General features: G+C 38.9%; 1 protein-coding gene across 1 annotated transcript in view; it reads right to left on the reverse strand.

Moving 5' to 3' along the window:
- RABGAP1L (RAB GTPase activating protein 1 like) overlaps positions 1–13,056 on the reverse strand; it is a gene marked incomplete at its 5' end in the record, with an annotated part of 208,595 nt that overhangs the window by 163,774 nt on the left and 31,765 nt on the right. Inside the window, 2 exons of the mRNA XM_080348482.1 lie at positions 7,456–7,606; positions 12,253–12,346. Coding sequence (XP_080204608.1) covers positions 7,456–7,606; positions 12,253–12,346 — 245 coding nt within the window. The remainder of the gene's footprint in view (positions 1–7,455; positions 7,607–12,252; positions 12,347–13,056) is intronic.

Consider the following 13,056-nt stretch of genomic DNA (forward strand, 5'->3'; position numbering starts at 1 on the left):
GTTCTTAATTAGTGGAGAGAACAAATAATGACGGCGAGAAAAAACTAGAACAACAAAATTACAGTAGAACAGCATTTCCAGAACTTTTTAACTTCTATTGCTGGCCAATTTGTTCGGTGCAAAAAGAGGGGCTCGCTGTGTTTCTAATATTTGTGATCACTAACCGGGCAAGGCAGCATCTTCAAAGATTTCAGGATGGCTTCTTGCAAAAGGAGGGATTTTTTATCACTTTCAGGAGGCTATTTGCCATGTGTCAAAGGAAAAGATGCTTGTCAGACCCAATTTGGCTGTAGTCCACAATAGTGCTCGGCTTGGAAATACAAGAATGCTTCACTGCAGAGACAGGTTTTTGAAGAACTGCTGCAAGAAACACACACGTTGGATGCTACTCCTGATCCTCTCCCGTTGTTTGTGACCAGAGCACGTGAGACAGAGCTCTGATGAATTCGGCTGCTCCCCCACAGCCCTGAGCAGAGAACACACAAGTTATTCCTCGCTACGCAGAAGCACAAACTCCCCCATTTTCAGTGAGGACAAACAGATGCAGCATTCTGAACACAAATATTTGCTACAAAAATACTCTAATGTTTCAGTCCATTAAGCAACCTGCTGCGGCAGCTGGTGAACAGTCATCTTTTTAATTAGACACCCTTACTGATTAATTAGTCTCAGAACACTGAGCAGTGGAACCCTGCACGATACCATTGGGCCAAAAAATATTCCTCTTCCTAGTGCTAGCTTAATATCCTTTGGTATTGCTGCAAATAACAAGCTTGATTAATTTTCTATGCAAACTAAAATAGCCTTCCTATGTAAGTAATTCTCTTAATCCACAGCTAAACTGTTTCAAGCCAACTGTTTCACCCAAATTTCAAAAACCCAAATCATCACCAAAAACCACAAACATGGTATCAAGGCACCAGGTTCAAAGTCAAATGCATTTAATCCTGTTTGCATGGACACAGGGGCTCATTTGTAACCTCCTCCACTTTCCATTTACTAACTATGTGAGCAGACTAGCAATACAAATTTAAAAGCTAAGGAAATATGAAGTATGAAGCAAAGAAGCGAATATTTTTTCTCTTTTGAACAGTTTTGGTAATTTCAAAGGGTAAAAAGTAAATAATTTTCTACGTTAGGTTTACATGAAAGTTGCTATTCCGTTCTTTGAGATCAGTTTGCTGATAAATGCACCAAGGAAAACAGATAATTAAAGATAATGTAATGCATGAAAGGACTGTACTTAAGCAGATCATGAAACTTTAACAATGGTATTTGCTATTTTCAGCTTTCCTAACTTTTAATTTTGGACAAGAGACAACTATTACACCTTTGGCAGAAGAAATGCTACAGACATCCATTTGCAGGCCATCTCATAGTCCTAATATGATGAAAAAAATTCTATTCTCAGAAAATGCTTATAGTACTGAAATATAGCTGTTAAAGAACTTTGACAATTTTTTTCTACCATAGTTCTTCCTTCTCTGTAGAGGTTGGTACCAGAAGTGTTAAGATCGATATGATGACCAGTTGGAAATGCACCAGCAGAGCACGCTGGGAACTCCAACCCACCCAGACACGAACCAGACATGGAGCAGCAATGCTGGCTGAGATTTACACAGGCAGCAAAAGCTTCTGTGGGAAAACACCTCACCATGGGAATTGTTCAGCTCCTGAAGAGCACTGAAAACTTGTCAGAAAACCAGTCTGTGGTCACAAACTACGAGAAATCCAAGAGATGTAGGGATGACTTTGTAGGCAGCATCTCTTGTCCTCCATGGCACACAACTGATCCTGGCCAAGGCAGCTGAAGCACAAGCACTGCAGGGCTGTGACTACACAGGTATGAGAAAATTAGTGCGAGTGATGTGTAATTCCATCAGCATACACAGACTGCTTCAATCTGCCATCATTTGCTGTTCTTTTCAGCAAACAGGTGCTAAAGTTGCATTCTGCATCTGGGCCTAGAAAACTTCTTAACCTGAGAGGTCTCCAGAAACCTGAAACCCTAACTTGTGTTTTGTTTTGGGGTTTGGTTTGTTGGGGTTTTTTTTTGCTTTTTAATCACAGAATCACATAATCATTTTCATTGAGAAAGACCTTTAAGATTGTGTCCAACCGCTAACCCACCCCTGGCACTAAATCACATCCTTCAGAACCTCATCTCTATATCTGTTCAATCCCTTCAGGGATGGTGAATCCACCACTACCATGGGCAGCCTGTTCCAATGAGAGGATTTGTCTTGTAGGAATCAGAAACAATCATACTGGTCCAAACAGAACAGACAAACTACACCTACTAGCTCTAAATTGATTACATTTCATCCAGCCCAAAACCCAATATGTTTGTTCCATCTTCTGCAGCAATGGAACGTACTTTCACGTACTGGCCCCTGCTGCATGAGAATTGTACCTCTGTGTCATTAGTGCCAATTTCAAATTATTGTATTGCTGAGATAAATTATTTTAATCATATGGCAATATTTAATCCCCAAATCGTATTTATTCAGACTGTGGAAGAATTCTTAGGATCTTCACTCTTCTGTAGAGTGCCTTGAAATGTTGTTGGCCCAGACAGAAAACACCATCACACAGTCAGCAGACACTGCTGTTTTTTGGCCAGTTCTTCTGAAGCCTGACCCTTTAATTAGTTATTAATTCTAACTAGCATGTTCTGGGCACATGCTCATATTGCCAAAGGAAATTATGAAAATAAACAAATAATCTTATTTTTGGTTCTCTTACAAGCCATTTGGAAGGACAGGCATTCAGTCTTTCTTTAAGACCTTCGACTCAAAGTCACCATTCATCCCAAAAATGGGCGTTCACCTTCAGATGCAAACTTTCATTGCTTTTAAGTAACATAATACCACCAACATCTACTTTATCTGAAACCAGGTTTCTTTTTCTGATCACACTTTAAAAAATAATACAAATATATTTAAAACAAGTTTTGCTTTGCTAAACCAGAGCAGCAGCAGCATTTTAAAGTAGTGAATATATGCTGTTACATGAGATTTATACATACAGCTCATTTCTTAATGGAAATCTGTAAACTGAAGGTCTTTTATAAAGAAATTACACATTTAACAATCATAAATCCCACCTTAAAATGGTCCATCCAAAAGTTTTCCAACTATGGAATGTGAATGACTGCATTCTTTTTGCGCTTTCATTATTTTACTTATACAAATACATACAACCCTGACAGGTGTTACTTCCTAAACTTAGGAAAAAGGACTTGAGCGTAGGTGATTTCAAGAGGAATCAGTAACAGCACTACAAACCAGGCGCCTGGTCTGTAACACCAAAAAGGACGAAAGCCTCACCCTACAAATTCAGCACTGAGAACACACACAGGAATGAAATCATCTAAAACACAAAGGCAAAAGGTTAGTAATAGGCAGCATAAGATGTAATCAATAAAACATTTGTCCCCAGTTGGATGCAACAAGTGTTCTACAGTAAGTTGCTTTATTACTTCCATCAAGTGACAGCAAGTTTCTAATGATTTACACACCGACAGCACCTGACACCTATTCTGGAAGGGATGGTGTGGAGTAAGGGCAGAAGAGCAGGGCCAGGTGAGTGTAACTGCTGCTGAAGAAATTACCAGTCACCTCACCTGTAAACCAGGTAAACTGGGGCTTCCCACTGCTCAGTTTATGGGTGCTCAAAATACAGCGTGTTGCAATATGTTACAATTTATGAACAGTTTAATGAGTTATCAGGTTTTAGTAACCGTTTTATCAATGTTTTATGTTCCCTTCACCTGCTGTACGGACAACATTGAGATGAAAGCTGATATTTTGTGGTTGCAGAGATACAGTGATTTCAAATTGGGTCCATCTTTTTGACACACTCTGTATATCTTGTCATAGGAAACATTCATCCGAATCTCTTGAGAGGGAGCAGTGAATCGGAACATGACATAATGCCAAAAACCACTCTGTCAGTGAAGTGACCCTACCTTATGCATGGTTTTCTACTTACCTCCTTTTAACAAATGGATCCAACATGATTTTACAAAAGCTCTCTATGTAAGTACCAGTATTACCCTTTTATTACCATCACACAAGCAGGTTTTCCTCACTCTGATTTGCATTTGTGTTTTCCTTAAAAAAATTACATATTACATATATATGTGTATTTGCCTCTGCTGGTATATCTTCTCCTTTCTGTACTGTGCCACGTGCAGCAGGGTCAGAAGCCTATGGCACACATGCCAGAAGGGTAACTAAGGCAGATTTTGATTGTCATGCAGTACAAATTTACATATATGTCAGAAATGAAGCAGCTGCCAAATCACAACTCCTACACTCTAAAATTGTATGCAAGACCTACAATTGTGCTCCAGTCAAAATTTCTGAGAAGGCTCATGGTAATCACCAAGCTGGAACTCAGCAGGGGACTAAGAAATAGCAAGACAGTGCTTGTCGGTAAGAAAGAACTTGCGAGAGCACAAGTATTTCTTTCTCCCTTCTCTCCTGAACTCCGGACTCAGAGATGGGAAATGCATCAGCGTGTGGATGCTCTGATAGGGGAAAGGAAATGCAGTTCACTAGATCATTCTTGACAGGCTGCTGACCTCCAGCACACAGGACTAGAGGACATGTCTTTTGGAGAAAATAAGTTTGGCATTGATTTTTCTAAATAAGTCAGAGATTTTATTTTGCTTTCTGTGCTGAACTGAACACTAAAATAAGCCCCAAATTACTCTCTCCTACAGAACACGCTGAACAAAACACTCCTCTGACAGAAAAATACTGCAGTAGATTTCAGAGCTCTACATACAGATGGATATATATATATAGTAGAACATACATAGCAGAGCTGTTGAGTGATGTGAATAATAGTTGGCCAAGCCCACACACTACTTTTGCACAAACTGCGTGCAACCGGCGTAGAACAACAAACACGTCTGTCATGGTGTCTAAAGTAAATCTGAATGTTGAGAGTGCTCTCATGCAGTTCATCACATGAAACACATTTTTGGCCAACCAGACAATTCTCCTCACCCTCCAGCAAGCACAGTTTCACCAGGAGTTAACCAGCAGCAACACTGGAATAGCTTTAAAGCTCCAGTTTTTAATGTATTTATCTCTGTTCCCTGGAAGAGGTAGTCGTAAATTAGGCATCATATGTTCAGTACTAATAATTCCAGCTATCAGGTTCACCTTTTAAGCTGTGATAGTAAAATGACAGTTTCCATGATTTGTTCCCCACGTTAGGCCACTGAAATTTTCTTAATAAAACAATTCCTCTAGATCTCATATAAGCGAAGAAATCGAAGATGTCAAAGGTGCTTTTAAAGCCAAGCCTCATTCAAGAAAACCGGCCAGCATCCCGTACCTTACTGGTAAGTACTGGCTAACACTTCATTAATTACTATAGTACTCTATGGCATCTTGCTATAGAGTTGAACTGTCACAGCGAGCGGGGAGATGGAGCAGCAGGGGACAGAGCGGTACGGAAGGTTCTAGAGGACTGGCAGGTAGTGCATCTGGGTCACAGATGTCGCTGCCACCTTCTCCTTGTATCCCAGCACACTTGACGTGTTGTTGGTATATTGGAATGGTAGCATATAAACAATGCAGAAAAAAAGAAATAAGTTCTGCTTCTCATACAGGAGAAAGAAGTGAACAACCACTGATATCCAAATAACTGTGGAGTTTAACATGCCAATTATTATTGACACACATAACATAACCCTATAACACAGCTTTTAGTAGGATTCAGAGAATAATATACACATGCCTCTCTAAAATAGCTCAGTTCACATTACCAACACACCAAAATGAAACTGGATGATGTTCTATTCACAGACATAAATATCAGATAATACTTCATAAAACAATATAGCTGACAAGTTCTCCTGGAGTGCCCAATATTAACTATTCCTAAAACTGAGCCTTTGGTTTGGTTTGGCATATACATTCTCCTGTTCATTTCTCTTCATGAATCCTTTCACGCAATGTGTGCCAAACAATGTGATCACCAGCAGTTACACACAGTCAGACTACAGAAGAAATTTTGTGATTTCAGAATAAAAGTGTTTTACTTCAGAAAAAAACCCTGAGTTTGCATAAATGCTTCAGTTCAGAATAGGATTTAACTTTCTAAACTGTAACAGTATAGTACTTCATATTGTATACTGTATGCAGTATGGTGTTCTAAAATATACGTCACTGAAATATTTCTATCATGAAAAGGCCAAGTGTAGCACGGTATTTTTAAGGCATGAGGCCATAGCGTCAAGATAAGACTTGCATTTTAGAAGTTTTCCACCTCCTCCTCTGCTGTGAAACAAACATCTTCCCCACTTTTGGCCAGCAAGAGCAAAATAATGGGGGTGGTTTTGATGCAACATACAGCTGACAGATGTCCTGTGAATGGTTTCTAAGGAAAATATAGCCCAACTACAACGTCAAAAAGAAAAATTTATACTATCAAAACATCCTTCTCTATTGGTAAAGGAAAAAGAAGCCATGAGGACACATCTCTCTGGGGACACTTTTAAACTTTACAAACATAATGGGTAGGTCAAATTAAGAAGACGAATATACATTTTTACCAACAACATTTACCCCAAAACTTTTGTATGGACAGACGATTCATTCCCTAGATAACAAATCCCACACTTTGGATGAGTAACATATAAATTGATCTCCATCCATTTCTGCCTTTCCGACCATTTTTACAACTCCTGTTTTTCTCTGAGCACAAAACTGCCCAGCAGCGGCAAGAACTGTAGAACCCCAAATGGTGAGTTCATGTCCTGACACCGCAGAGCGTTTGTAACCACAACACACTCCTTCTCAAGCTTTCAGTCACAACTACAAGCAGCCCAGAACATCGACACAGCCAACTCCTTACAATGTTTACTGACCGCACTGGTGACACTGGGATACAGAACGGGAAGAGATTCCCAACAGGATTCTCCTCTCCAATCACCCAAACAGCAAGGACACTGGTAAAATGGTAAAAATGGTTTTAACCTTCTTTTTTAAAATAAACAACAAACCGAGAAATATGCAACTTGGTGTGGTTGGTTGGTTGTATGCTTGGTTGTTTTTTCCCTAAAAAACAGAACACTGAGGCATACAGAAAACAGAAACTGTTGAGAAAAACAAAGCTATGAATTTGAGTTTATTTAAAAAAAAACCAACAACAAAAAACCAACAGCTGAACAACAAGCTGATGTGCTTATTATCATCACAGCAAGTGAACAGAAAGCTAAATGTCAAGTGTTACTACAGATATAGGTCAGTAGTTTCTATTGTTAATGCCATTCAGCAGGCAGCCATGGCAGAAGGTAACGTCACCCAACCACAACTTCAGTTGCTTAAAACGAGTCAGACTGTTTCGCTCTTTTGCTACTTTGCCACTGAATAAAACTGCTGTTCAGCAGAATTCGTTTTTACTAAGGCAAGAAAGAATAAAGAAGTCCCTTACCATTGTGATGAGGACTCGGTATCTCTCCAGCATGGCCTGGTTGTCGTGGCATCCTGCCAGCAGCTGCCAAACCTCTGCCCGCAGTGCCTCTGGAACGCCGCTCTTCACCAGGGCAGATAATCCGTTCGGTCTCACGACAAGATTGTTGTGCCTGAGAAACACAATCATTTGTTTATTAGACTTCAGCATGGAGAGCAGAAATCATGATAAAAAAACATATAAAGAGTTTTTTCAGCTTTCCAGGGTTACTCTGAGCAGTAGAGTCAGTGACTGGCAACATTAACTTTGCTTCCACTGGTTACTCTCATTAGTATTTGTCAGATAGAAGAAAATTCTGCAGGGATTTCCAATAAGAACCAGTGGCAAAATGTAGTGATATCCGAATTCTCTAGGTTTGAAGAAATTATTGAAAAACAGAACAATAAACAACTGCAGAAATTGAACTAATCTAGCTAATGAAGAACAGTTTTAACTGAAGGAGAAAACTATGCCATCTGTGCAGACAAATCCATTTAAATATTTGTTCAACGTTTAGCTTAGGTTGAGAAAAGGACATTAAAAATAACCTAAACTGTATGGAGAAGTAAAGTTTGAAAAACAAATAAAAGCCAGTTTTAAGAGTACTACCATGGATACTGAAGCTCCAGTTTTATTATACACTTCATGCCAAGAGCAGCTGCAAGTCCTACAAAGCAGCAACAGTCGCACGTGCCTCGGTAAAACCCACCATTCCAAAGAAAACTGCCTATTAATTGGAGCTGGTGTTTCACTGCCTGTTTACACACACAGCAAGAAATGTAGGAAGGCAATTGCAGGATGACTCTTTACATCTTCCAGCACTGCATAATTAACCCTACAAAATTGGGTCTACAGAACTACGGACAGGCTGTTCAGGCAGGTTCAATACTAAAGATGTGTTTTTCATAAATAAGCCGGTCACTGAGCCCATACATTTAGGATAAAATCACTGCACATGCACAAGGTTTCAGTCACGGATGTTTAAAAATCCTTTTTGATTTAATAGTGTTTACTGATCCGGATTAAACCTCGCTTTGACTTATGATGGCAATTCTCATAGCAAGGCAGCAGAGGAGTGCATGAATTGACTCTTTATTCTGTCTAATGTAGAAAGCGCTTTGCTCTGCTATTGTTTTGACCATTGTTATGTTTTTCAACTTGTAAGAAAATAGCGAGAGTGGCAGTTTAGCCAAATGCTGGTAGGCTGCGATTAAATTAAATAACCTGCAATTTGATCCTCAATTTTCAGTAAATGTTTAGAGTGCTCATTCTTTGAAACAGGTCATTAACATGTGAAAAGTTTACCACTACTGGTTCAATTTAAAAGGTGCTCTAAATAAACTTCTTTTTCCTGCACTCAGAGGATGATTTCCCCATTTTTCCTAATGACCCGAGAATTAAAAACCAAGAGAGTATGATAATGTAAAGCCCTTATTTTTTAAACAACTAATTCCAAACTTTATCATTCAGTTAGCCAAATTAAAACCCAACTAGTCCCTTTCCTCTTTTTCAGTACAGGTCACATTAGACTAATGGTCTTGTGATGGGGAAAAGCTAGACAGAAAAAACATTACCCACAGAAATATCAAAAGGACTGGATACTCTAAGCGGTTACAGAATTATGATGTGTGCATTCAGGAATAAATAAATAAAATACACCAGAAACTTAAGGCTCAATGGTGTGAAAATGAAGCATTCATAGCACACTTCAGATTAGTTTGGTTATTAGATGGATTTGGCCATACGTATTAACTATGAAACACAGAGGCCTTCTCTGCGATTTGGCAAGTAGATAAAATAAAATGAACATCTAAAAAGGTGCATTCCCATATAAACATAACGGGGAGGTTTTCAGCGACACCAAGAAAACAATAGTTTATGGCAAGAAGTCAGAGAGAGGCACATTCCACGCTGTAATACCATCCTTACTACTAAACATTCACAGCTGAGAAATAAGCATGCTACAGTACGCCAGATTTTACTGGGTTTGTCATCTATAGAGAGAGTTTTACAGTAAATGTAATACTTCAGCAACAATAGTCCATGCAGTAAAGCATAACTTTAACAGACAACTTCTTACTTTTCCAATGTCTGTTGGGGAACAGCTTGATCATTAATCATCCTTGCTTTGTACTCTACTATAACGAACAAATATGCCTTTTTCCCTCCTTTGTGTAGAGGCCCAGGCACCTTACAGTCCTAGACTCATTCTGCTTGGCCAAACTATAACAGAAACAAGCATAAAATAAAAGCTTGTCGTATTCTAGTCTTATCCTTTAGCACAGGGGAAAGAAATAGGTCATTCATGGATGCTGACACCTTTAATTTGTTACAAAATGCTGTAATTCTCCTGCACAAAATTCAAAGACTTAATTTTAAAACATCAAAGAGCAAAGATACAGAACTGCAATGCACGGACTATGCTCCACCTTGATAAACAAATATTTCTGATCAAAGACTGCTATTGATAATTACTACTTAAAAAAGCAACCAACACATCAGAAATAGTTAAGTACTCAGCTAAACTAGCTCAGCTTGCAAGAACAACTTTAATGCTGAGGATGCAGTAAATAGTAAAATAAATTAAAAGCTATTCCATTACTTTCCAACTATTTATTTTATCTTTTTGGTAAATTATGTTATTCCTGTTTATATGTTTGAAGGAGACTCTTGGAGCAATATTTCTGCTGAGTCAGTTCGTTAGCTTACAATGACATTTTAATGAAATGACAAGAAGCAATTAAAGTGCAAGAAATATTTTATCTAAGAGAAATCCGCACACCACTTCTCCAAGTGGAAATGTTAATTCTTATTTATTTACTTTTTTTACAAGCGCACAGATATTCAACTAGCATATGCTGTAGTTTCCAACACACTAGAAGATTTTAATTCAATCTATTTTTAGTTTTCAATTTGTTAACATTTTTCATCTGTTACTCTTTCTAAGTTTTTTTCTTAAAATGTAAAATCGCTATTCAAGAATTCAAGTATTTTATACACTTTAATTTATCTCAAAAGGTAACATTGCTTGAGACGCTCCTAAAGAAGCTGTTTGCTGCTGCTAGTCTTCAAGCTGGCTGGGATCTCCCATTTCTCACCTCATTTTTAACTAAGGTATTTTAACTACTAAATGATTCTCTGAGATGAGTGTGTGAGTTTTGAAGTCCTAACATATTCGTTTACTCCAAAAGTCTTAAATGATTTGTCTCATTGAATAGTAACGATACTTGAGTAACTTGAAGAAATAGTTCGTTACATGAAACTTGAGAGAATGAGCCGCGGGTGGTTCTGTACCTCAGCATGTTTAGCCGCAGCAGCCCAGAGATTTCTCAAGGGCAAAAGTTAAAACTAAAAGAATCAACTGACAGATTAAAAACGAACAAACAAACAACCCCACCAAACAAACCCAAATGTAGCATCTTCCAATGCAAATGCAAGGCAGCTTGAAAGGAGCCTGCCTGGTAGTTCTGTAAGGACTCAGGGTGTGTGAACTCATTGGCCTTGGGGTGCCAGATACAAAACCACAAACAATTGATAAAGTCTCTTTTGGGATGCCCTTTAGAACAGGCTTTGGCAAGTTCTAAACAGCCCCAGAGCGGGTCTGTCTACACATTTTCCAGGTGAGCAAAACGTACTTGTCTAGGGGTCAGCCAACTTTTCCTTGGTATTTTCTTCATCATTCAAAGGGTTCACAGCCAGAATATTTGTATAATCATTCCACTAAATATTTGTGCTTCCCCAGAAAGATCTTTCCCGAAAGATAGAAACTTGGATGACAAAATATTTAAAAACAAGCAGGAGAGGAGAGTTCCGGAGGGAATGGTTAAGCTCAATAAGACCTTGTGATGTCTCACTTAGGTAACCTTTGCATGAAATCTCCAATTATGATGAGGTCAGCAGCAACAAGCTGTGTTTTTCTAAAGCTACAAAGCAGACAAGTAAAACGGGGAATAGCCCGAATAAATCCTTAAAACGTTTTTCAGCTCTCTTTTTGGTGTTAGAAACTTTGCCAATTCCAGATTAAGGGCCTCTGATTATTTTTGTCTCGGGTGGCAAGCGCTATTATTTACAAATGGAAAACTAAATAAGTGGTTTGGGCATTTGCTAATAGCATAAGGTCTCTCAGAGGTAGCAACTTCACACACATTTTCCTCTCTTGACAATGTTTATGCTGCTACTGAAGCACTTAATTAAACCACAGAAATAACACTGCCGAGAACATACTCCAGGCTTACAAATACTTCTCATTTTACTCTCTAACGGAAGAAGTTTCAGTGAGGATCACAGTCTTTCTAGAACTGCTTTTCAAGTGCTTACATATAGCACATTCAAACAAAAAAGAGCGCTTCTAAACAAATCAATCAATTAAATGTACACCAGCCAGCTCCAATGGCTTAGACAGGGCAGACCAGAGTTGCTGTGTCTGTTCAATCTCAGCTCTGAGAGGCTGTGAGTTTCATGCGAGCGGAACACCAGGTGGTCAGAAAGTTCTGCATCTGCAGACTCACACCTGCAGCCTGAGCGTACACAGACAATCCACAAACACCCAATGAAACAAGACTTGGGCAGACGCTGTGAGAGAGATGTGTCAAACAACTGCAATAAGAGGATTTACCAGTCCCTTTTAAACTAGGTTTAACAGACACACTTCAATGTATTTTGTGTTTTAGTTTTTAAACTGTGTAAGCTGAAGAACTTCAAACCACCTAGCTCAAGAGCATATAGTCTCACAAAACAAAGTTAGTATTTAAAACCTAAATTTAAGAAATGAAGCATTACCATCTCCCCAGTAATTCTCCCCAGGAATACAAAATCTTCTCGGGACAATCCTTTGACACATCACCAGTGCCACTGGAGAGTTCATTATCACTCTCTGCAAAAAGAAAACACAAAACAAGAAAACAAAAGCATGCACAGATTTACAAAGGGAACAGACATTAGGGATGTATACATATAGGTCTCAGACAAATTCTTCTCACGTATCAGTCTTAAAACCACAAAAAGACATAGAAAATATTAGTGGAACCGTAAATAATGTTTAGCACACTTGACAAAACAAGTGCATTAATGAAGTTACCATAAAGTTTAAGAGAACAAGACTGGGGAATAATTCACAGCATTGTTACAGGAAAAAGGGCTGAGATCATAGAGTAGTTTGGGTTGGAGGACCTTCCCAGCTCCCCCAGTGCCACCCCTGCCATGAGCAGGGACATGTTCACCAGCTCAGGTTGCTCAGAGCCCCGTCCAGCCTGGCCTGGGATGTCTCCAGGGATGGTTCATCCACCACCTCTCTGGGCAACCTGGGCCAGGCTCTCACCACCCTCAGGGGCAACAATTCCTTCCTCATGATGTTTAATCTGGATCTTCCTTCCTTTAATTTAAAACCATTATCCCTTCTCCTGTCATAACAAAGGGTAATGCATCAATGGTTTCAAATAGGATCTAGAAAAGCATTTTGTGAGAAAAGATTCAAGGCTGCTAACTATCCATTTAATGAAATTTCACAATGCAGTATTATCTAAATGTCACATCCACTCCAGACTTCACATAACAAGAACTCTCTTTTAAAGCACAGAAGATGAT

This window comes from Nesoenas mayeri (genome assembly GCF_963082525.1).
Source record: "Nesoenas mayeri genome assembly, chromosome: 8".
NCBI lineage: Eukaryota > Metazoa > Chordata > Aves > Columbiformes > Columbidae > Nesoenas > Nesoenas mayeri.